This window comes from Colossoma macropomum, unplaced genomic scaffold, assembly GCF_904425465.1.
Source record: "Colossoma macropomum unplaced genomic scaffold, Colossoma_macropomum, whole genome shotgun sequence".
Classification (NCBI taxonomy): Eukaryota; Metazoa; Chordata; class Actinopteri; order Characiformes; family Serrasalmidae; genus Colossoma; species Colossoma macropomum.
This window is the reverse complement of record NW_023494792.1, coordinates 36,384,100-36,410,455: the sequence shown is the minus strand read 5'-3', so window position 1 is coordinate 36,410,455 and position 26,356 is coordinate 36,384,100. Positions and strand designations below refer to the sequence as shown.

At 40.3% G+C, this 26,356-nt stretch overlaps 1 protein-coding gene across 1 annotated transcript; it reads right to left on the bottom strand.

Moving 5' to 3' along the window:
• Nucleotides 1-11: 11 nt before the first annotated feature.
• Nucleotides 12-21,739, bottom strand: zdhhc17 (zinc finger DHHC-type palmitoyltransferase 17). The gene is made up of 17 exons (XM_036577023.1): nt 21,677-21,739; nt 18,976-19,079; nt 14,179-14,301; nt 13,648-13,725; nt 13,248-13,392; nt 12,510-12,574; nt 12,248-12,410; nt 11,672-11,797; nt 10,768-10,910; nt 9,505-9,605; nt 9,103-9,227; nt 8,685-8,747; nt 8,395-8,488; nt 6,244-6,327; nt 3,240-3,397; nt 2,990-3,084; nt 12-2,134 (listed from the first exon to the last, which is right to left on the bottom strand). The coding sequence occupies exons 1-17, from the start codon at nt 21,719-21,721 to the stop codon at nt 1,996-1,998; spliced, it is 1,851 nt and encodes a 616-aa protein (XP_036432916.1). The 5' UTR covers nt 21,722-21,739; the 3' UTR covers nt 12-1,995.
• Nucleotides 21,740-26,356: the final 4,617 nt, after the last annotated feature.

Here is a 26,356-nt window from a genome sequence, read left to right as displayed (position 1 = left end):
AAACACACAGCTGGTAGATTTAAGTTTTATTTTTGTATTAAAGCCAGTAAAATGAAACCATGCCCAGGAAGTTTTTGAAGCGTTTGGGGTGAATCCTGACTGAGGCACTGCAGATGAAGATGTGCTTAAACACACTGGAGAAAAGGCAGAGGAGACAAAAGGAAAGATTTCGTTTGTGATGAGTTTGAGTTTCTTTAATCACTCTGTTTCACTTTAGTGCAGATTCTCTCTGGACGATTGAGATCCACCCAGCATTCATGATCAGGCGTTCTTTGTTTTTAGATATCATGATTCCGCATCGTTACTATCTCTAAAACCTTCGGTAGAGAGTTTTCTACACTTTTAGATCCAGTGAAGAACAGATCCAGCAAAACAACCAAAAAAAATCTCTCCCATTATTAATATTAATGAAACATTCAAATATATCACATTTCCACAGAGCGGACGGAATGAAGCTCTGTAGATCAGACGAACACTAAAGATACACAAACTGGGTTTAAAATATAAAAAAAAAGAAATTAAAAAAATAAAAAAAACATACTCGCAAATACTGAACATTCACTATTTACAGACACCCAGCCAGCCAGGCTGCTGGCAGGAAGGCGGGTGAGGGCATGGTTACTATAGCAACAGCCCCAAGCTTTGCTCATGCACTGGAGATGCACAGGTTAAAATGCTTATAAACAGCTGTGGCACACACCACTAACAGCTACAGTCAGATACACTGCGGTTATACTCTTCTCTTTTTGGTAACAAACAAACAAAAAAAAACAAAAACATTAAGGAGCAGCTTCAACTAACACTGACAAAAAAAATATATCACTCACAGAAACGGAGGTTTATGTACAGATACACATTCTTTACATCAGTTCAGTTCGTCCAGCTCACACTGCGGAGCATCCCGCAGGAGAGGGGTGGAGAGGGGGTGGGGCTTAACCCAAAGTCAACAACATAAATACTAAACACAAATAAAAACGTCTCTCGGAATAAAGGGTCTCAATCTACAGAGTCTTCAGTAACAGTGTCATCAGCTGACGGAAAAAAATCACTCCTAAAAACAAAAACGCGCTCAAGTCATTAAAACCAGAAGTTTAATGGAGTGACAATGAAAAACTGTGTTTGGAACCTCTCCTGTAGGCCAGTGCATGAGTGAAACCGTTTTGTCATTTAGTCCTTCAGTTCCTTTTCTGGGTGAAATTTTATCTGTTTAGTAAAAATCCAGAGGGGCGCACGCACATACATACACACCACTGGTAACTCACCCACACCCATATACACAGACTTTTCAAACGAAAACAAATGTAAAAGGACCTCATGGTGTTAAAAGATAATTTTAGAAAATATTAAATAAATGTTAAAATAAATAGAATCACATTTTAAACTGGAGAGAAACTCATTTCATTCAGACTCTCATTCTGTTCCATTTTGTGTTCAATTAAACACCTGTGTCTGCAGCAAACACACACACACACACACACACACACCCTCTGACCTCCAGCTTAATCTGAGTAAGCAGATCGGAGGTTAAAAAAAAAAACAGAATTAACAAAAGAAGTGAAATTCTTCCACAGGAGGACAGAAAGTTAAACAAAACTAAATGAAATTAAATTAAATGAAATGTTTACAATGAAAATAACAGACCTGCAGTGTGTGTGTGGTGTGCGCATGGGGAGTTGTGTGCCTGTGTATGTAAGCCAGGGCTGCAGCAGCTGGAAAGAGGACGATGGGCTGAGAGTGTGTGTGTGTGGCAGTCTGTGTTAGCATCATGCTAATGCTAATGACGAGTGTGGACTGCAGTCTCTCTGGCTGAAGATGATGGCCCAGTAAAGCCCCTCCCCTGCAAACACACACAGACACACACACACTGACTGACTGACTGACACACACACACACACACACACACACACACACACACACACACACACTGTGGTGCTGAACGCTCATCCTCTCTCCCCTCTCTCTCTCTCTTTCTCTCTCGCTTGCTCTGTGGCCATGTTAAACCAGCTGGTATCCGGAACCAGACGTTTGGTCATATTCTATGGAAAACTGGACCGTCCAGTCTACGACCACCGGCCGCAGAAGACCACAACACCGCAGCTCGAAGAAATCTATCAGGTTCCGCACACAGCCATGGCTGAAACACACACACACACACACACACACAGTATGAATGAGCATTTGAATTGTAGAGCATTTTTCCAATTATTTAACAGTGAAACTATAGAATGTAAAAATGTGAAAACTGTAAAGGTTTTAAAATGTGTAAATTGTAATCTGTGGAGTGTGTAAATTTTGTAAAGCACATAAAATGTGTAAAACCTAAAATGGTTGAACTGCAAAACGTGTAATTTGTGTAAAATCTGACATGTAGCATGTAAACTTTAATGTGTAAACCATATAAATTACATTTACCTGAGAAAATGTAATTTATAGTTTGCACAGTTCATTAAGTAATAAATGTGCAAACGGTACAATGTATACAATGTAAAATATGCAAAAAGTAAAATGTGTAACACATACACTGTAAACTTTGTAATCTTTGCAAACTGAAAAGTCTACTATGTGCAAATTGTAATATGTGGAAACCATACAAAAAGTGGAAACTAAACTTGTTTTAAAGAGTCAACTGTGAACTGTAAAATGGAATGTGTAAAAATATTGTAAAAAATAATAAAAGGAAAATGTTTTTGAAGTACATAAACAGGAAACTAAAACATGCATTCTAAAATGAGTAATGTGTAAACTGTAAAATGTGACTTGTAAACCGTGTAAGCTGTGGTGTTAATGTGTAAACAACTATGTAAACTGTAAAAACTTTCTGAAATATGACAAATGTGTAGATCAAACCATGTAAAATGTATAAACTGAAAAGGCATAGGGTATAAACTCTAAAATGTGCAAAGTAAAAAAGTATGTAAACTTCAAAATGCATAACGTGGAAGAAATACATTTATAATTTGTGTAAAGTGTGTAAGATGTGAAAACCCACTTGAACGGACTCTCAATGGACGTTGCTGTGACCTTGAAGTGTTTATAGCGTCTTGCGTTCATCCGCTCATTAGTGGTGATGCCCAGACCAGCAATCTACACACACACACATACACATATACACACACACACACACACACACACACACACACACACAGTTAAAGTTAAATACACAGTTACACACAGAGTTACAGACAGAGTTACATACACACACACACACACAGATAAAAGCCTGGTGTGTACTGTCTGACCTGGTAGAGCTGGCACATGATGAGCACTGCCACCCACAGGAAGTGGAAGACACTGTTGAGAAACATCCAGAACATCCAAGGCGAGCAGGTGGCAATCTGAGTAATGTATACCCACAATCCATCTCTGCTGTAGCTGCTCGCACAGTGCAGACGCCAGTCTGAAGAAAAAACACAAGAAACAGTGTCAGAATTTTTATTACATTTATTACAAAATTTACTTTCACCATATAGTATTATTGGAACTGGGGGTTAACTGCAGTTAACTTCAACCACATTAAACAGATTAAAGTGAGGGTTAACTAAAGTTAACTTTAAACTGGGGGTTAACAACTGTTAACATTATGACCGCCAGGGCGGTTCTTACCGAGTGGATGGTTCTCTAGCTGTGCCAGCTGCAGACGGAGAAAGTAAGCCAGTCACCTTGTGACACCTGTTCAACCACTACTCACATAATCACAATTAGTGTTATGTTTCATAGATTCTGACCGCTGGTGCTAGCAAGGAACGGACTGATTAACGAACCCATGATTGAGAACTTTAGGTAAGAAAGCTGCATTACGTCTCAACAAAACACGCATCATCCAGGCCCCACTGGAGACACATGGGGCTAACAGAGAGCACCTGTAGCTCACAGACATGCTAACCCATAGAAACAGCAAGCAAAAGGGCTGTCTTTAAGAAAATTCATTTAACATCAGCCTAATCCAGAGGTTCAAAGACTGTGTGACAGAGGAAATCCAGCACCAAGTGGAGGTTCCAGGGTGATGCCCAAGTAATCGAGACGGATTTAATCTCTTCAACCCCTTCAGAAAGGTGGTCACCAGCTTATGGGAGCCCAAAGAGGAGTCCTTGTGTAGGGCCACGAACGAAAGTAGAAAGGAACACACTCTAGCGCCATGGTTGACAGGCACTCTGACATGCACCTGGTAAAGACTGTGGGGGCTAAGGAAAGAAAGACAGAACCCTGAACTGGAATACCATGTTTTGGAAAGCAAAGCAAAGGAACCACCTGTGTTACACATCCTTCAAGTCTACTGATGTGAACCCGTTTTTGCATTCTAATACTGCCAAGAACCGCTGGCATGTGCAACACGTGGAAAGGAAACTTTCAAATATTTGTTTATCTGGTGAAGGTCCAGAATTGGACAAAAGCCTCCACCCCTCTGATTGAACGTTAGGGGTAACAACTTCTATGGCATCTCTGGCCAGGAGGGAAATGACTTCCTGCGAGAGTGTAAGAATATGAGCTGGGTTGTGAACAACAGTGACCCTTGGCCAAGCACTGAGTAGGGTGACAAAACTGTAGCCTGTACCCTTCTGACAGTGTGAATGACCCATTGGTTTGATGCGATGTCCTTCGAATAAGCCAATATGACCTGAGCTACGTCACCAGCTGGAGCCCATTAACAGCAGGTGCCTTTGGCTGTCTCACCATTGGACACATATTGGACTGTACAGCTAGGGATGTGCTGCTGGCTTCAGATAGCTAAGTTTGGGAGTTTGGGGAGGGCCAGAGGGGAAGTCTGTCCTCCTGTGAACAGTTTGTGGACTGGGAGGGCAAAAACAAAATGTCTTTTTGCACTCTGCAGTTTGAAGGATGACTGTCAATCTAGAGCCTACTTAACAGCCAGACCAAACACATGGCCAGTCACAAGCATCCAAAGCTTGGCCCTGTATGGGTCAGAGATATTTGTGCTAGCCAAACCTGCTGTCAACCATGTATAAAGGTGGCTACCAATGGAACCGTGGTTTGAGATGAATAGCCCACAATCTAAAAGGCTGTGCTGAGGAGCTCTTCCATGGGTCCCATCAGTCCCAGGCCCTCTGCAGCATGCTCTGCAGGGTGAGAAGCATAAGGCACCACAAATGAGTCAGCATCCCTAACTGCTTTCCAAGATTATGGGCTCTCACATGATTATGTGCGGCTGCACTTGTTGCTAGGGCAGTGCGGGCTCGGGTACAGCACTGCATCAGGGGAAACCACTTTAGCCTCTTAATGAGCCCTCAGCCTCGGCCGAAGCAAGAGGGAAAGCTGTGACGCTGCCATGGAGAGAATGTTGAGTCCTGTGGGCTCCAGTGCGGCTGTCCTGGTTGGCCATCTCGCTGCTTAAGGTCCTTAACAATGACTTAATTTGGGCTATGTTCAAGAAGAGTGAATCCACCTTCTCAGCCAAACCCAGGTGGACTTCGCCTTCCGCAGCATGCCTGACCCAGCCCTGGATTTGTTTTGTTCCGCAGCGCTCGATTGGTGGGCAGCTTACAAGCTTACAAGCTTGCTCTCAGCAGAACCGGTCAGCATCGCGTCACTTTCAGCCTCCAGCCCTGCTAGTCTCTCTTACCATTAAGCCAGCAGTATAATGATGCAGTTCATACAAGAGTTGATCAGCGCTGCTGATGGAGTGACTCAGATGGCGGTGGCTTGATCCCAATGTTCCAGAAGTCCAAAAGGTCAGTGAAGAAACAGCCCAAAGCGAATAAAAGTTTTTGATGCCCCCACAAAGTCAAAGCTGAGCTAATGAATTACTTGGTCCGAGAAGTGAGAAGAGAAGGAGAAAGTCTGCAGAGTGACTCAAGCATATGTAAGCTTGGCTATATCAAATGCTGGTGTCAAGAGATGACTGCTTGGCATCAGTTTGCAGCTGGCACAGCTGGAGAACCATCTGCTCAGTGGTGCTCAGAAGATGGCGCGTAACTACAGTTAACTTATAGATGGTGCGTAACTTACCCTTAACCACAGTACACCAATTAAACTGGTCAACTTAACTTCTGAATTATCAGTACACTGATTAAAGTGAGCGTTGACTACAGTTAACTTCTGAATTATCTGTAAATTCCTGAGCCTCACTGAGCACACTGTAATGTCACACACACTGTAACCCTGTAAGTGCTGATGTATGCTTTAAAATGATTCTGTATCCTCTGACACAAATTTAACTTGTGCTCTGTGTAAAACATGTTGAAAAACCTCACACATTATGAAGCTGTGTGTGTGTGTAAAACTCACAGCAAATGCAGCCGTACATCATCCAGCAGATCATACACAGCAGGAAGAATAAATAACCAATAAAATACCGATGATTTCCACTACCTGCACACAGATGATAGAGAGAGGAGAGAAAAGAGAGTGAGAGAGAATAGTGAGTCAATTTTTTCTGCTCTGTTTATTTACAACATTAAATATTTCCTTGCTGAATATTCACTCAACAAAAACAGTGCTAAAACATTGCTACTTGCAGTGGCAAAAATGAAAAAAATGAGAGAGTGCCATTTGCTTTCTTGGCTCTCTTTTGTTTCTCTCCTTGTGCACCGATCCTCAGCTCTCTCATGCAGGAACATCGCACAAATATCACACGACAGTGGTGTGTCGGCCTTAAACGAAGTCGAAGGTTTTCACTTCAACAAAGCATGAGCACAGATGATCAACTGATTGAGGACTGAGACCAACTGATTAAACTAGAATTAGTGGTGCCTCTGCTTGACTGGAATAAAACCTGCAGCCACACTGGCCTACTGTGGATAAGACCGGACACTCCCACTCCCACTAGATAATTAAAGATGTGATTGTGTGTGTTGTAGAAATGCCAGGTAGAGGTCTGCATGGGCCTGATTATGAATACCCGAACCCGCCTGATTCAACCACTAATCATGTCCGCCTCCACCCACTAAATCTAGTGTGATTCTTGCTCCCCGCCCGCTTCAACCACATGCCATGCCCTCTCACACCCACCTTCTTTGGGCTATGCATGTGGTCCTCGTCAACTCCCGCCTGTGTTTGCTGTAATCCGCTCCACTGATGTAGGACATGTCCACACAAACCTTGTGACACGCCAGAGCCTCCAGACCCATTGCACCCCCACAAACCCAGCAGCACAAGCACATGTTTCAGTGTTGCAAAGGAAAATATATTGTGTTTTTTTAGGCTGTGTCAGCATTATTCTGTTAGCTAATTAATCTATACAGTGTCTACAAGTCAGCCAAAATTAATTTAAAGCCAAAACAGAGCCCGAGGCACAGGTTACAAAGCCCAAAAAAGTCAGTTTGATTTTGTGCATAGATATTTACTGGATTCTCTCTAGCATCATGTGTTTTGCTGCTTGTGATTATGAATCTGTTTTTCTCCGCAGCACACTTGCAGCTCCTTTGTTTGCTTTTCTGTTCGCTTCTACAAGCAGCCAATAATTGTCCAAGCCCGCCTCACTCAGCCAGCAATAATACCCGCCTGCACAAGCCCGCAACCTGTTGGCTGCCTCGCAATGAGAGTGGTGCTTCAAAATGAATCCCGCACGCAAATTATTTAGCAGATCAAGCAGGACCCGCGGGTGAACCCGCCTTATGCAGACCTCTAATGCTGGCCGTTAATATGAGTGTGATGTAAAATAGGATTTCTCATTTAACTGGACAATTTAAGCAGAAAGTGATTATCTAATGCGAATACCCCTGTCCTCCTATTGGACAGGGCCACGTTTTTACTGTAAATGATGTAGATGAGAAATCCCTACTCAATGAAACTACCACAGTTCAGGTCTGTAAGAGCTGCTGCTATGTCTACAGCTCACTCTCCTACTAAGGCTTTGAGAGAACAAACTGATAAAAAAGGCCTTTAAAGCTCCATCCTACATACCCCTCCCCAAACTCCCTCTATATCTGTCTGTCATTTCCTCCTCTACTGTATTTCCCATCAGTACACTAAAGCTTGCCCTTGCAGGACTACATTCAGATTGAATGATTATAACAGTTTCAAAAACTGACCATCAGAGTCCATCAGAAGAGCCAAAAAACCTATCACATTTGTAGATCAAATTCAAAAACAAAAACTCAGATCTAAGAATGTTTCTGAAGTTAGGGTTAGAGTTTTAAGTTTAAATGATTGGAGTTAAGGGTTAGGGTTTAGGGATTGGAATAATGTGTTAAAGCTTAGGGTAGCAGTAATCAGTTCTGGTCCTGAAGATCTACCTTCTTGGAGAATCTAGTTCCAATCACAATCCACCAACAGCTAATTAACATCTTCAAAATCCTTGACTGGCTGTGTTAGTGTAATGAATGAGGGGTAGCATACAGATCCAGGCTGGAACTAAACTTTGCAGCAAAGTAGTCTTAAGGTATACGGTTCAAAGGTTTACGGACTGGAATTAGGGCTTAGGAACAGGAAACTCACCTACACAGTTGCCTACCCATGGGCAGTGGTGATCGAACTTGGCGATGCACCTGTTACACACTGCACAGTGTTTGGACCTGATGGGCTTCCGTATCTGAGGAGAGTCCATCACAGACAGTGTTAATGCCTGTAGTCATTATGTTTTATTAGGGTATGTTCATTTAAATGGCCATGTTAACCAGTAAACCACGCAATTTGATTATCAGCGAAAGTGCTTTCAAAAACAAAAGAGTGTTGAACCAACAGTTTAAACAGTAAAATGTCTCAAAGAGAAACAGAGCTGTACTTACTAAACAGGTGCTGCAGAATATACTCAGATCCAGACTGCCTGTTTCTGCCAACTCTACTATAGTCTAGAATGAGAAAAAGAGGGAGAGTGTGCATATAAACATATAAATGAGAGCTCGAAATGGCCTGACTAAAGACACTGCTCCAACAAAATGGAACGCTGACATGTTTACACAACTCTCACTGAACCCAGTTCAGAACTTCACCAGCTTTGTCTTACGAACTCATTCATGGCAGCCTCTGTTATCAGTTACTTCATCAGTTACTGATATAAGCTCCATTAAATAACACTTTGTTTCTGTAAAGAACAATCGCTCATCCTCCCACCACTATTTGGGGCAGCAGGGCTGAAGGGAGGTCATTTTCAGAGCTCTAGCTTTAGTTTTATTTCTGCCTGCAGATCAACTTCAGCATTTTGACCTTTTTCTTCTGCTCCTCAGATGCTTTGATGATGCCAGGGTCAGACTTCCAGGATTTCCCGAAGTTGTAGAAGAGAGCCAGGCTGTTGAGCAGGAAGGGCAGGTGGATGGTGACAAACGGCAGATGTGAGAGGAGTTAAGGAGGCAGATTGCATCTCTATTTACCTTTAAAGCAGTGACCACAACACAATTTCAAAACACCTCATTAAAAGTCAGCAGGCAGAGGCCTACTACATAATATATATTTCAGAGTGTGTTCTATTACTTGACACAGCAGGTCCACAAACTTCAGCCTTAAACAGCACCTAACAGAACCCAGACTACAGCTACTCCTTTTGGAGGATTGATAAAATTTACTAAAACATATGAGAGTGCAGTAGTATAAATTTGATGAGAAAGATATCATTCCAGAACCAGTAGAACCAGGTGATATACATCCAGAACTTAGTGGCCAGGTAAATACCAAGAGGCAGGGCACTGTGCATGGAGTGGTCAAAGAAAGACCTAAAGAGAAAGACAGAGAGCAAGAGCAGGCAAGAGAGAGCAGGAAAGAGAGTGAGACAGAGAGAGCAAACATGAATGTTATTTAGGTGAGAGTTTAAGGTTACTCACTGACTACAATCTGAAACTTCAAGCAACAGTTCTAATTCCCCCAGTCTTCCCTCCCCTGCTTACTCTAAACGTAGTCAATCTGCCCCAGGCATATTTGGTGAATTAAGTATTTAATTTTGGAGTTTCTAGGCTAACAGAACAATATAGTAATGTTACCATACAGTAATGTTACCACAGACTTCCATTACTTGTTAGCAATATTACCTTCATAGCTCCAGTGCTAAAACTAAAAAAGCTCAGACATCAAACACGTCTTGGCTGATCATGACTACATTTGGGGTAAAAGGAATTCGATTTTTCAGTGAACTGTTGATGTAGACTTGAGATTTGTAGCTCTGTACCAGTGTTTCTCAGTTATAATGTCTATTATTGGTGGCAATAGAAAACTGCTTTTGACTATTGCACTTTTATCTTGCCAGCCCTATTCGAGCTGGATTCATTTTAGCTGGGAAGGTGCTGCAACGGAATTATGAAGTTATTTGACTGGCTGATTTGTAAGGGATAAAGAATCAGTTTAACTTCCGCAAATATCACCAGATAACCTGGATCAAAACAACATAGCCCAGCCTTTCCCGTAGGCATTAAGGCTGAAATTAAACAAATAAAGCAAATAATCAACCAACAAAAGCTAACTTCCAGTTAAGGTCACTAGAATTAGGCTAGTAAACTGGCCCACTTTCAAGATATTTCAATTTTTTCTGTGCCAAGCTGAATTCAGTGAGGTATCAGAGGTTTCATTGTCTGTTACTACGTTTTAATCACAATAATAACAGGTTGATTCAAACAAGACTATTATTACTGAAGGAGCTTCGAGTTTGACACATTACAGAAGGTAATTCACTCAGAATTCAGAATTATTACTTAACAGACTTAATCTATGAACATGGCAGATTCGTACTGGTTTAAAATCATGGATCATGTCAGTAATCACTCAGATTACAGCACCTTCCCATGTACAACTAATCCATCTTGAATATGTCATGGTAATGTTAAACATGACAGGTTTAAACCATCTTATCATAAACTTAAATACTGAAAGATGCTGGTATCGTACTTAGAAAGAAACTGCACTGCGAGCCACACTCCAGCATACATCAGCCCCTTAATAAGCCACGAGTCGATGTCCAGGTCAGCAATGAAGCCCACTAGCCAGATGACCACAAACGGGGTCCCCAACATCACCTTCTGACGGAACTCCTGCACATAAGCACACACACATACAGAAACAACACAGACTAAGACTTGCTCATGCCAAAGAAAAACAAGTGCCAAAGAGTGTACAGTTTATCAGAATCTCCCATTTTATAGCTCATCAGTCTTTCTTTTTTTCTCTTTTCTTTTTCTTCCTTCATTTGTTCTTTTCTTCCGTTCTTCCTTTTTGTTTTTCTTTCTGTTTAGTTCTGTTGTCTTTTATTCTTTGCTTCCCTCCTTCCTCTCTCTTCTTTCTTTCCTTACACCAGCAAGGTGGCACTACAAAGGAAGGGTTTTTGGTAAAGTTGCCAGGGAGTGTGCACAGTGTGAAAGCTCCAGCAGCACTCAGGGAGTGTTACAACCTCTGCAGTCTTTTTTTCTACTTTTTATTCTTACACAACCTTGAGCACATGGGAGTCTGCCAAATTTTCATAATAAATAGAATAGAATTACAACCTTCAGTAGACTATCCTTTGCTGTTTTTCAGGTTTGCATTTAGTTGTTTATTTCAGTTCTGTGGGATTCTGCCTCATTGGAGGTTTAAGTTTTGTGACTTATTTGTAAATATGTTTACTGTGTAGTTTGTATTTATTTACTTACTTATAATACTGTTACTTATGCTCTGTGTTCCCAACTACAAAAAATATATAACTTCCTTTAACTCCATCATAATGGTTGATGATGTTGTTTTTTCGTCTTCATTTGAGCACCCATGCACCAGGCATTTTTGGAACACTGGGTGTATTATCATTAACAAGGTAATTTACCTTATCCATTTTGAGCCTTTTTAGGTAAGACGGGCTGTCGTAGCCTTTAGCCTGTCGTGCCTCCTGCAGGTGATTAATCATCCACACATTTTTCCTCTGTTTGGCCAGATCTAGCGGAGTTTCCCCCTAACACATAATAAAGCATCAAGAATGGGTCAGAACTTTAAAAATGGGTCAGCAACATAAGAGTGGGTCCATACTATAAGAATTAGAATGATCAGAAATGTAAGTATGGGTCAGTAGTATAATAATGGATCAGTACTGCAAAAATGGGTCAGTACCACCACAGAGAGTTAATACTATAAAAAGTGGTCAGCACCATAAGAATGTGTCAGTAATAATGTGTCAGCAGTGTAAGGGATCAGCACTGTAAGAGTGGGGTCAGGACTAAAATATTGGGTCAGTAATGTGCGAAAGTGTAAATGGTGCAGTAATAAAAGATGAGCATTATTATAATGGGTCAGTACTTTTGTAATGGTCAGTAATAGTTTACAGCATAGCAAACTCAAACATTATGACTAGTTAGTGGATCTGAACTGCCCAAAAAAATGAAACTGACAGCTTTAGCAGACTGACCTTTATATTCTGAGCATCTACGTTAGCGTTGGACTCCAGAAGCAGACTGATCACTGTTGTGTTTCCCGCCAAAACGGCCCAGTGCAGCGCAGTGTTCTTATGGTATTTATCCCCCAAATTCACTGACACATTAAACGTCAACAACAACCGAGTGGGGTCCACACTGCAGCACAGAGAAAAAGAAAGAGAGACAGATGCACTTAAACTTTAAACACTAACATCAACACAAGGAGAGTGAAATGAAAACAAAATAAATACATACCTGTGTGTCCGATAGGCTGCCCACATGAGAGGAGTCATGCCATTCTGATCCATCATATCAACATCCTGCAGCATGACAGACAGAAATAGAGTAAAGGAGCAGAAAAAAAATTGAAATTTTCACAAGGTCTCTCAGGAAGACTGCTGACCTCTTTCTTTCATTATGACTACATGCCAATCTAGTCATCTCACTGGTGGACAGATAGTAGTAAGGAATTCCAAACAATGCCGCAGAGTTGACAGTGCTTTGATAACTGAGTTGCTAATGGGAGTAACTGTGATGCAAAGGCAGATCTAGGATAATGAGAACAGCCCACTGACCCCTGGTGGCTTTAAATTATCATTACAACTCGTTTCACTGTGTACTTGTATATAGCTGAAATGACAAAAAATAAATAAATAAATAAAAAGGCCTTGACAAAGTCATGCAGGCAGTAAAAGCTTGTATTTACAGTGAGCCTTACATTAGTTGGGAAAGAGCATAAGGAGATTTTACTCAGATACCAACTATAAGCCAGCCTGCAGGTGTACCTGTGCATAAAGTATGTGGTAAGGCCTGACGGAGGTGCATACTTGTCCTTTAGCTATGAGATAAGGTCTAAAAGAGGTACGTATCTGTCCTTAGGTATGAGGTATGCCTGATAGAGGTGCATACTTGTCCTTTCGCTAGGAGATTAGGTCTAAGAGAGGTGTGCACCTTTCCTTTAGCTATAAAGTAAGTTCTGATGGAGGTGCATACCTGTCCTTTAGCTATGAGGTAAGCTACGATGGAAGTGTGTCCGAACTGAGCAGCGAGATGCACACAGCTGCAGCCTTCTCCATCAATCAGAGACGGATCGGCTCCGTACTTCATCAGCTGAACCACCATGGAGAGGTGGCCCTGCCTGCAGAAAAGAAAACACACTCATCTGTACAGTACTGCAGAATTTTATATTTTCAATTTGTATATTTAACATGTGTGTTTATTGTATTTTTTGTATTCTCTGTCTTTATTTGAGATCGAGCTTCGCAGAACTACTTGTCTGTAAAAACTTGGCGTAAAAAAACCCAAAAACAAACAAAAAATACTGAAAACAGAAGCACATAATATACTTCACTGACCACAAACGCAATGACACAAACATATGGACATATCTGACCTTGTAGCCCAGTGCAGAGGTGTTGAGTTGAGGTCTCCTCCGAGTTGGTCCACGACAGCACCCTTTGAAATATAATATCTGTGCGCGCACACGCACACACACACACACACACACACACACAGACAGATAAACTAAATTACTAAAACCATAGTAATTTTTTATTATTTATCCTCAAAGGGCCAGTGAAGCTGGTTTTCATTCCTCTTAAGAAGGAGAACAGTTTAATCAGATGGTCTTGGCTACCAAACTGTTGATCTTGTGCGCTCCTGCTTTGTTTGTAATGAAAACCTGAAGCACACTGGCCTCTTGTGATAAGACTGAACACCCCTGCTTTCACCTGAATTACCAAAATCTTTTTTACACTGAACTACTAAAATCTTTTAAAATGACTTTAACCCAAATTGACAAAACCTATTAAAATAAATTTTGGAGTGTAAATGTTAATAGGGAATGTTGCTGGTGTGTGTGTGTGTGTGTGTGATACGATTAGAGGCGGACAGACAAGACAGACAGACAGCCAGCCAGACTGACTTGACCAGGTCGATGCGGTTGTTGATGGCAGCCCAATGCAGCAGTGTGACATTTTCTTTATCTGGCTGACGGACATCATACCCCGCCTCCACCAGCTCTCGACACCGCTCAAATATTCCATACCTGCAAGCACACGCACACGCACGCGCACACACACACACACACACACACACACACACACAGACACACACACACACACACACAAAAGAAAAACTCAAACATTAAACATCAAAGTTATTCCAGAATGTCTACATTGATGCTTTAGAAATGTCTACAAAATTACTAAATGAATTAATAGTTATCATGTAAACAAAGTCATTCAGAGTGGTTTGATACCGAAAGCTCCTTTCTAGAGCATTTCAGAATTATTCTTAGTGGTGGTGATGGGTACAAGATGTCTGAAGAGTTTAATGCCTCCAAAAGCTCACTCACAGATATTTTTACATGAAATGGTTATGAATACATTGCCTGATGCCTGAAACATTGTTTTACAATAGTTTTGAGAAAGTCGTGGCCCAAAACATACACTTTATAGCCAAACATATGTGGACACCTGAACATTATGGATATATGAGCTTGTTGGACATCCCTTCCAAAACAATGGTAATTAAAATGGAGCTGCCCTCCACTCTTCTGGAAAGGTCAGAAGAGGTTGGAAGAGAAGGCCTGGCTCGCATTTGAAGTCCCAATGCATCCTTAAGGTGTGCAGTGGAGTTAAGGGTTGAAGTCAGGGCTCTGTGCAGGCCACTGAAATTCGTCCTCACCAAAGCCATCAAATCATGTCGTTCTGTACCTCTCTTTACGCACAGGGGCACAGTCATGCTGGAACAGGAAAGTGTCTTCCGCAAACTGTTGCCACAAAGTTGGAATCATATGACTGCCTAAAATGTCTTTGTATGCTGTAATATTTAACATTACACTTCAATGGAACTAAGTGGCTTAGCTCAAACCCTGACAAAGCCCCAGACCATCATCCCTCCTCCATCAAACTTACTGCTAGGACTATGCATTCCAGTAGGTACAGTTCTCCCAGCATCTGTCAAACTTAGATTCATCCAACAGACTGCCAGAAAGTGTATTCCAGAGTAGTGATGAAACTGTTACCAGTTTCACAGTAAAATTCCTGACAGCTAGTATTCCTGTTTCAAATTTTAATTATCATTGAAACCATGGTTGATTACATGGCTGTTATCAGTGACAGCACTCTGGAAATGTGATCAGATTTTGGTTTTTATAGGATTGCAGAGAGAAACTTTGATTGAACATGGTCACCCTGTCTGCAGAATATGCATTAAGAAAATCACTGCGAAAGGGGGCTACACTTCAAATCTTAGGAGTCATCTTTACGACCACCATCCACCACCACTTTATAGTTACTTTACAGTAACTTTTAGCTTCGTGCATGACGTGGGGAACTTGTTAACAGCGTGTCGGTAATGTAAACAGAAGCTTTCAGTGTTACCTACTTGGTAAAATCACGACATGTCAGTGGTGTTGTGGAGAAATGTGCTACCTTGTTGAAATGTCCTATCGTACTGTATATTTATAGGTAGCTCCATGCATAAAAATCTAAGCAGGATGTTCTAATAGCCTAAATATCATTTTCAAAAATACTTCCAGCATTAAAACTACAAAGCTGAGTCAGCTTCTTATTCGCCAGCTTGTTATTTGAATTTTCCCATTCCACCTTAAATGATGCAGCAGTTGAAGTGGAAAAGGAAAATTTGAACAAGAAGCAGGCAAATGCCCTTAATAGAAAATGTCACCAGCATTAAAAGAATAATTTGGATATTCTGATCTCCAAAATCAGCATATCAGGGTGTAATGTAAGGCTAAGTCTGTACTGAATTAAAAATAAAAACACAATTAACTGTGTTACTTTAACTGTATTACTGTGTATTACTTTAAGTTACCATGCTATACTAATGATATGTGCATGCAAATTAGGACCGTTTGATGGGTAGGATAAGTAGCAGAACACCAGCACTTTCAGCCTCAGCCTCACAGCTGAATACCCATTAAGAATAAATTCCTTGTAGGTTTGTGTTTACATATTCTTGAACCAGAACACTGTTTAGCCCTCTTTATTTGCTTCTTCTGTTTAGATTTTCCAGCATAATTACAATGTGACAGCATGATTTGCATTTCTGAATTTCAGTTAATAGCTGAACTCTTACAAAGTCTTGAATCAATTAGACTACTTTGCTGTCAGGGGAAACTAAACTGAACATTGGAAAATACTGCAGTTTAATTTGCCCTCTTTAGCATTATCATGATATTCTAAAATGACCTACAAATTAGCCTATATTATCTCAAAACTTTTAGAAAACAATCTGCACAAGTGGACTTGACCCTTCCCTTTGCACTTGACTTGCAATCCTTAGCATTCCCACTTGGAAATTCACTTACAAGCTCATTTAAGCAACTGGAGCTGTGCATGGGAATGTTAGACCAGGTAGCTTAACTTTTCACATATCTGCCTGACAAAGTAATATCATCCATAAAAAACCTAGTACACTACTATACGTTAATTCATTTCAACTAACAGAACAGATGTAGGCTAGCCTATCGCTTTCTTGTAATGTGAGTATTTAGCAACAATAACAGTAAGATTAATTGTATAATTAAATAAGCACATTTTAAATGTTTTAAATTTACAATCAGAGGACCATCAAGCAAGCGATGTCAAAGCATCCACCCATCTCGGAAAGGGTGAAGCGAATTACAAACTCTATCACAACTTTTACTGCCAATGATTTGCATCCGTTCTCAGTTGTTGAGAACCAGGGCTTTCGCGCTATGTTGCACACTTTGGAGCCGAGATACAGCGTCCAGTCTCGAAAATATTTTACTGACGCAGTGACCCCCCCGACTCTCTACAACGAGACCAAAACAAAGTTATGGAATCACTGAAGAAAACGGGTAGAAGAGCTGTAACGTGATGCATGGACATCCATATAATCTTATGTCACCGTAACTGCGCATTTTATCGCAGAAGAGTGTCAGTTCTCCAGTTCACTTGGCACATCGCTTCTGTTTGTGTTTTTAATAAAAGATATTGGAAGTAAATTCATTCATCATCATCATTACAAATACTTTGCTTTAAAAGTACCAAGTCCTCACATTGAGAAAAAAGAAATCCTGTATAGAAAAAAAAGATGCATCTAGATTCAACGATAATCATTTTATAATCGCATCGCAGCCTCTGAATACGTAAACAAATCGATCGTGAGGTGCCTAGAGATTTCCACCCCTAGATCAGATCAGAGCAAAAACAAAACTCTAACGCAAATTATTAGAAAATAAACCAGCAAGATTTGCAGTTCATCACCCATCAAATGTGGGTGAACCATAAACTGAACAATTGCTGAATTTTCAACAGTGTGTGGAGAGTACAGTGCAGCTGTTTATGCTATTGCTAGCTTAGCAGGCAAATAACCACACACTGCAGAACAGGCTCAGATTTGTGTCTTTGTCCTGTAAGCCTCAGTGCAGCAATAATGAGCTGGTGAATTGCTGGTGGTGTGTGAAAGCTGTTTTAGCTTTCTCACTAAGCTCAGACTAGCTTCTAGTGCTAACCAGGATAGTGGAGCAAGAGTAGCTAAGCTAATGACCTAACACACAACAGCATATGTTTGCTCCCTCAATTTTATCCTCCAAATTTGGGTCAATGAAGCGTCAGTGATCTGGAATGAACCTGGACTGTGGTGTAGTGAAGCTGTAGCATGCTAAGCTACTGCTGAAGAATCCTACCTACTGTGAGAACAGCTCTACACCCTATTTGACAGTTTCTTAGGTCAATGTGGAACATAAATTTGACACCATCATAATTTTAAATACCAACATCATTTATCTATTTTGGCTAACAGCTTACTGCACAGTCCAAACTTTTCAAACAAGCAAGCTATGTTAGCTCAGGTAAATAAAAGGATTATATTCGTGTTGCAGACATTGTGACCCCTGGTTTCTATCATGACCACATTAAAGAATTCAGATTTAGTATGTTTCTCTACAACATGCAAGTCTGACCATATATTTTTGTATCTTTTGCCATTCAAAACCACCGTTTTACAGTACAAGAGAGAAAAAGACAATAAAGCTAGAATGATTACTACACAATTTTCACTACTCTATTCTTTCAATGTGAAAAATCACATTGCCAGGCTGGAATGGCACAAATCCATTTTTTTGTCTTAATGTGACACAGATCTGATGTTTTTTCAGAATGCAGACACGCAAATCTTTCTTTTCAAATCTGACCTGGGCCACTTTCAAATGTGGGCTTAGATTGGATACATATCCGATTCGTTGCCATGCGACCTTAATGAGAAGGGTCAGATCCAAATACATACACCTGAAGTTAGTGCCAGTAAACTGTGTAAAAGCATTTGACCCTGTCTTTCCTTCATATTGCTCTAATAATAACCAGCTGCAAGCTGTTTAGAGCAAATTATCTTTGCAACGAAGGCTTATAATGCTGGTTAGTCTGTCTGTTGTTCATGATGCATGTTGTTCATTTACCTGCATGCAGGTCGTTTCAGGACACAGGTTTGTTCACATTAATGACAGATTTGAATCAGATACCTACACGAATGTAAACCATCAAGTTAGACTGGATCTGAGCAAAAAACTGGAACCAAGCAATGAGGCCTCATAATGTGAATGTAGCCTAGTAGATGCTGTTTTGTTTGAGCCAAACCAGTTAACACCCTGCAACCAAATCCAAACCAGCAAATTCTCTTTGTCCTGCTTTAATCTTAAGGGTGTCTGTGTGTAGCCTGTAATAGAGTAACTCACTGAGTGGCTTTGACAATGTCCCAGGTGCTGTAGTCATCCACATGGCTTTTACGGCTAACGCTCTCACTGTAGCCATGGTTGTAATGGCCCTGCGGCTTTAACTCCTAAAGAGAGAAAAGAGAGAGAGAGAGAGAGAGAGAGAGAGGGATTTAGTGTTGAAGACTGCAGTGTCAGCTGGAGACAAGGATGGAGGGATGGAGAGAAGTTTTTATTTGTTGTGTTATTAGATTCTAAAGGGTTAATTGTTTGGTGTTAAATTGTTTTTAACACCAAAGCTTGCAAACAACCAGCACCAAACAACTTACTCTAGCACTCATCCTGCCTCCCCGCTGTAGTGTTGCTAGTAAAGTTGTGCAACAAAATAACCAGTCATATTTTTCTTAAGTTGAATTTCGTTTGAGAATACAGAATGGTGAACCAAAACACAAACCAAATCAAACTGTAGGCTGATAAACAACACTAACACCTAAAAACACTAACACCAACAGTAACAATAACACCAAAATAACACTAAGACCTAAATAACGTTAGAACTATCATTACCTGCACAGTAATGCTGACAATAACACCATCATTAAAACACAAATAACACTAACACCAAAAGAGCACTAAGAATAACACTAACAAAAGCACAAACACTAACACCAAAATAACACTAACACTAACACCACAATAACAAAAACACACTAACACCAGAAGTAACACTAACAATAACACCCTTAACATTATGACTGCACTGTGCTGAGCTCATACTGTCTCATTATTAACACATGGTTGTCCAGGTTAACACTAACTACTAACAGTAACCCTATAGGACTTGGGAATGCGATGTCATAACGCAGAGTTTAATGGTAGATTCGCCATTGTGGCACTGTTTGTCAGTCTAGTTTAGTTTAAGACAGTGAAACTGCTTTCCTTTATTTTGGCTGATCTGTAGCTCATGGTCTCAGTAAACAGGTTTGGAGAGATGACTATTATGTGTATCTACATGACTACCAGATCACAGACCAGATCAACATCAAGGCAAGCAGATCAGAAAGGAAGGTTTCATAGCCATTCAGATGTATCTCTAGTCAAACAGCACAGGGGAAGCATGGCAGAGAGAGTGCGGATAAGCATAAAGCTCAATCTTAAGTTCCATATTTAACTGTATTCATTTAATGGAATAAAACTTTCAGCATCATTTAGTGGATTTATCACATTTTGAACCAGCTAACTAAGTCCTCCTGGGCGCCAGGATGTAACTGCTGCATGTTTAAGGTGGAACAGAATACTGGAATAAGAAGCTGGCATGTAAGAGGCAAATCTCAGCGTTTAGTTAAGGTGTGCAGTGATACTAACACTACTAATCACCAAACATTGGTTTGTCTTAAAATGTACTGTTTCCCAGCTAAAATGTAGCGTACAAGGTAAAGTAAGTTAAGCTGTGTAAGCTGTGTTAGTAACTTCAGTGACTTGTGTGATCTAATATGGATACTGTTGGAGTCAATATTGTGCAGTACAGTAACAGTGTCATTAGTTTGCTAATGCAGAGGTTGCTGAAAAACTACTTTAAACGTAATATGTCAAAACTTGTATCAAGTTGAATATAGATAGTATGAAATCTGGTTAAATATGCCAACAGCTGGGGAATAGTGTTAAATCTGCCAGTTACTAGAGAAATGCGGCAGTAGTTAAATTTACAGTAGCTGTGTGAAAGATGTCAGAGGTAAATCTGCCGGTGGCTGCGGGAAATAAGAATTTGTAAACTGTACAGGGGCTTCGAGTGATTTGAAAAACTTGACCTATTTAATGGAACAAGCACTTCAGCCTCACACCAGCTAAGAAATGCCTGGGAAAGAAGGGGCAGGTAATGTTTGCATATACAGATCATTCACTCCAATCAATTCAAACCGTCAATAAGACTAATTTTAACATTATATAGATGCTTGGCATTCCTCTTAGGTTGGTTAAGATACACTCTTATTTCATTTGTTACAATATATAGCATGACAAGAGTGAGGGTATATGCAGCACATAAACAAAGAACTAACCCTGCCAATATGACAGAACGATCCCATAATGCAGCGGGACGTGACGTCCATTCCCAAGTCCTATAGCGGTGCTAACTGACTAACACTAACCCTCACTAACACTGTGCTAAAACTGACACCTATTAACAGCAGGCTAGCTGAGCTAACAGTAACCCTATAGCAATGCTAACGGTACTATCACTGACCATCAGTGACAATGTGCTCATAAACTGACCAAGCCTCTCTCCATCACTGACCCGCTGTGCTCAGCTCATTCTCACAGACACACACATAGAGAGAGAGAGAGAGAGAGAGAGAGAGAGAGAGAGAACACGGCAGCATCCTGAAACACTGTATCAGACACAGTAATCAACATCCCCGCAGTAACCCACCACTGCCCCGCCGATCTGCTCATGAACGCATTAATATCCAGATTAATTCATTAACACGGTGTTTCACTGATGAGTGTGACGCTCTTACGCAGAGTGCAGGGTTAGCGGGTTAGCGAGTTAGCCGTTAGCCCCTTTAGCCCCTTTAACCTGTTTAGCCGCTGTGTTTGTGTCTCGGAGTTTCGCTCTGATATCTCCGTGCTGAGTGTGTGTGTATCTGTTCCCGGACCCCACGACCTCATGACCCCCTGTCCCCCCGAGTGAATGTACGCGTGTGTTTATGTTTGCAGCTCTCTGTACCTCCGCGCGCAGAGCCTCCCTCTCCAGCTCCACCGCCGCCGCCATCTTACTGCTGGGCCTCGCAGAGCATCATGGGAAACAGGAGGGTTCGAGGGCCGCACGGCGAGAGCATTACGTCACTGATACATTACATCATCACAATATTTATCGTCAATAACCGATAGACTCATCACACCAAATGTGCGAAACATAGGACCCTCTAATGAACTCTTTATTGCTCATAATGTTGAATTATCTTTGTGTTTTTATTAACTCTATTAACTATTAATAACTCAAGAAATCACACGTTTATGTCCTTTCCATATTTCTCAAACCTAGAAACAGATTCTTTCACCTCACGTCATTGTTTTGTGAGAAGTCCAGCCCCACTATTCTGAAGCTGAAGGGGTTGGCCGCTCCCTTTTAACGCACTCTAAAAAGTGATGTGTTAATAACAACTTTCTTGTGCTAGCTGTTTAAAGAAAATCAGCACGCTAAAGCTCTAAATGCTAAATGGCGGGGGGCGTTAGGTGGGGGTGAGAGCACCTGCAGGTGTCTTCCAATCTGACACAGAATTCGTCTAAGTATTTATACATTTCTGCAAATTATACGTACATTAAACGTAATCAAATTCACGACTTCTGATTCGCTACATTTAAAATAATACTACAATTACATCTGTGATTGGTCGTTAAGACTTATCGGAACTTAATACTAATGACTCAGTAAAAAACATTGGATGACGCTAATCAGCACAGGCCATGGGGCGGTGTCAAAACAACATCATGTTTTTTCAGCTTCATGAATGTTACAGTGCGTCTGCTAAAACAGCTGATTCATCGTTACAGTTCAAAAGTATCGTGTAGCAGACTTGTCAGATGTATCAGATTGGTGAGATTTAATCATCAGAGATAGTGTTCGTCAGCAAGAGTCCCTGAATGGTCACCTTTCACCCAGTCATACAATGACGTAAAAACCCAGTTCCAGTTTCTGTACCATATGCTGCCGCCATATCTGGTAGGATAGATTGGAGATGGGCATAATCTTTTCTCACAGCAACCTTCTCAAGCACACACCACAAGCTTTACACAGACACAAGGGCTACATAACTATATTTCCAGATGTGAGAAATATATCCTTAGGCAAAATTTGATCACGGCAGATAGGCTATATCAGTTCAGCCCCCTTTTACCCTGTTCTTTAATGGTCAGGACCCCCCACAGGACCCCCACACAGCAGGCATTATTTGGGTGGTGGATCATTCTCAGCACTGCAATAACCCTGACGTGGTGGTGGCATCTTAGTGTGTGTTGCGCTGGTCTGAGTGGATCAGACACAGCAGTGCTGCTGGAGTTTTTAAAGACCTCAGTGTCACTGCTGGACTGAGAATAGTCCACCAACCAAGAACATCCAATCAGCAGCGTCCTTTGGGCAGCATCCTGTGACCACTGATTAAGGACTAGAGGATGACCAACACAAACTGTGCTTCAGCAGATGATCTATCGTCTCTGATTTTACATCTACAATGTGGTCCAACAAGGTAGGAGTGTCTAATAGAGTGGACAGTGAGTGGACACAGTGTTTAAAAACTCCAAGGACAGTAAGTGTAGAAACAAGGAGGTGGTTTTAATGAAGTGGCTGGTAGTGTAGATTCTACAGAAATACATATTGGATCACTCAGTTCACTCACTTCGCTAAATCTTATTGGGGCAGTCGTTGGCTGGAGGTTAGGGAACCAGCCCTGTGACCGGAAGGTCACCAGTTCGATCCCCTGAGCCGACAGCACGTGACTGAAGTGCCCTTGAGGCGAGGCAGCCAATCCCTAACTCCCTGGGCACTGTGGATAGGGCTGCTCACTGCCCCCAGTGTGTGTGCATTCACTAGTGTGTATGTGATGTTTCACTGCAAGGGTTAAATGCAGAAGTGAAATTTCCATGTCGTGGGACTAATATGGGTCACTTAATCTAATCTTAATCCCTTTGTTAAAAGGGGAGAGGCTTGGAAATCAGGCACTTGATATCAACAGTTTTGATATCAATTGTTCACAGTGGTGGCGATAGGAACCAGACGTCTTAAGAGTTAATGCCGCCCTCACAGAAAGCTATTACACAATACACTACCTGATGTCTGATATTATTTTATGAAAGTTTTAAGATACAATTTTGGCCTAAAACTTGTATTTTTAAATGCATTCATGACAGAGAGATACATGCAGGGCATTGTAAGGCAAAATAATAAGTTTTTAACTTCTTTTTCATATTTTATACATTTTATTATTATTTTATTATTTTACTATTTTACGGTAACTATTAATTTTACTTGTAATCCAGTTTAAAGAAATGTAATGTAATATATATCTACTTACAGTAGTTTACTGGCAAAAGGAGTTGCCAATACAATTCAGTAAAGCCCTAAAAAGACAGTAATTTGCAGTAAATTATTTTTATCATAAAAGTTTGAAATCCTACATTCTAATTCCTGTAAATCAATGTTCACACATATATCACTGTAAAAAATTAGATTGCATTCAAATTTCTACACAAAGCAAGACAAACAAACTGTTACAAAGTCAAACATTTATTAAAAATGCTATTATGCATCTGGAGGCAAAGAACACATAAGCTGAACACATAAGTCCTCTTACGTACAGTTCGTTCCCTACAACATTCAAGTTGGTTTTGGCTTGTGGATCTTACACATTACTGTGGAAAAACTGTTAGGAAGATGGCTAGATAAAGGCTGTAAGATCACTCTGAAAAAGTTTTAAGCACATAAAGAAAGTTTTTGAAAGATTTGCTCGTTATAGTTAATTAATTAAATTACTTTAATACAAATAGATTTGTTGTCTTTGGTATATCAGCTTAAATAGACTGAGAAACATGAAATATAAATCAGTACAATAATGACCTTGTAAAAGGGAATTCCTCCAATTTTTCAGAATTTCAGCAAAATCCAATATTTAAGGTAAAATCAAAATCATTCAGAGTGGTTTGATGTGAAATAATGTGTTATAAAAAATTACAGTGGTGGTGATAGGAACCAGACATCTAATGAGTTTATATTTATGAAACTTATTACAATAAATGGTTATAAATACAGCATCTGACATCTGAGACATTGTTTTATGATATATGTTTAAAATCCATTCAAGGCAAACAGGTACATGCAGGGTGTTACATGGAAAAATATCACCCAAGGAAAGCTTTTATTTTCATATTTACTACCATTTTACTATTACCAACGTTACATATAAAAACAGATTCATATAGATTCTCTGGTGCTTTTGGATGCTAAATAAATTGGCTTTATTTTTGTTGTAGACATCATGACCTCTGGGTCCTATCCTTTTTACAATGAATCATTTGCTTTGACAAACCAACTTGACTAGACCGACAACGACAACCTTGTATAGTAAATGCTACAACGTGTGTGTGTGTGTGATTTTTACTTTTCTACATCATTCGAGTTCGACACCTGCCCTTTACATTGTTTGAAAATGGCATGATAAATGATCAATAGAAATGCTCCAAAATTGTTTGCGATAAAATCTTTTTAAATAAACTTTCATTAAAATTAAGGAATGTTTTTGGCCTTTTTCTTTAAAGTTATTGAATAATTATTAATATCTATTACTATTGAATAATAGATTTCACATCATGCTCTGCTTTGATTTATTTGGTGTCCATGTGACATAACTGAACTCATGTGACTGTTTTCGAGTTTGAAATAATGCAGAAGGATGCTACGGCACAATACTGACATACATGTAGAACCAATCGAATAGCGAATAGGTACTTTGGTACTTCATCCCACCAAGCACAATTAGCTAACTTTGTCAAAAAAAAAACATGCTAAGCCTGGTTTTTAAGTATTCCATGCCAAACCGTGTCCATGTGTAAATGCCACTGAAAAGGTTAGTGAAAAAGAGAACTTACATTGGTGTGACCCAAGATTAGAAGCTGTTTATATCAAAGGAAACATTTAGGCAAAATACATCAGCAATTTAACGGACATTGGAAAGTTCTTTACAGAACATACTTTGTACATGAACACTATGTCCAAAAGAGCACCTGACCATTTCACCTATATGAGCTTGTTGGACATCCCATTTCAAAAGCATGGGCATTAATATAGAGCTGCCCCTCTCCCTCCTTTGTGGCTATAACACCTCCACTCTCCTGCAAAGGCTTCAGACAAAAAAAAAGTTATCAAAAGTGGTGAGGCATCTCAATTCCTCACTGATTTATAAGCTTTAGCTTCTATCTTTATCCTTTTGGCACTGATAGTTTGCAGAGACATCATGGCATCATTACCTTACTGATCATCAGGTCCTGATTAATCATCAAATCATCTCACTGATTGTCAATAACAAATATACAATCACATCATCACTTCACCGATCATCAATAACTGATACATGATCACATCATTACCTTCCTGATCATCAATAACTGATATATGACTGCATCATTACCTTACTGAGTCAATAACGTCAATAAAGAAAATATGACTGCATCATTAACGTATTGATCATCAATACCTGATATATGACTGCATCATTACAGTAACTGAGCACACAATGAACTGTGCTGTGGGATGAGCTTCTGTAAAGTCAAGACTGTTGCACTGTTCAACTTTGAACTAAAAATCATTTTAGTTAATGAACTTTAACGAGTCATAAAACATCATCTTCATTTCAGA

Coding starts and splice junctions, on each gene's coding strand:
- zdhhc17 (XM_036577023.1), bottom strand. CDS start 21,721: ATGGCGGCGGCGGTGGAGCTGGAGAGGGAGGCTCTGCGCGCGGAG. Junction 19,080..21,676: donor GGGAGGCTCTGCGCGCGGAG/GTACAGAGAGCT, acceptor TTCTCTCTTTAG/GAGTTAAAGCCGCAGGGCCA. Junction 9,228..9,504: donor GTTCTACTGGTTCTGGAATG/ATATCTTTCTCA, acceptor AACTCCTCTCAC/ATCTGCCGTTTGTCACCATC.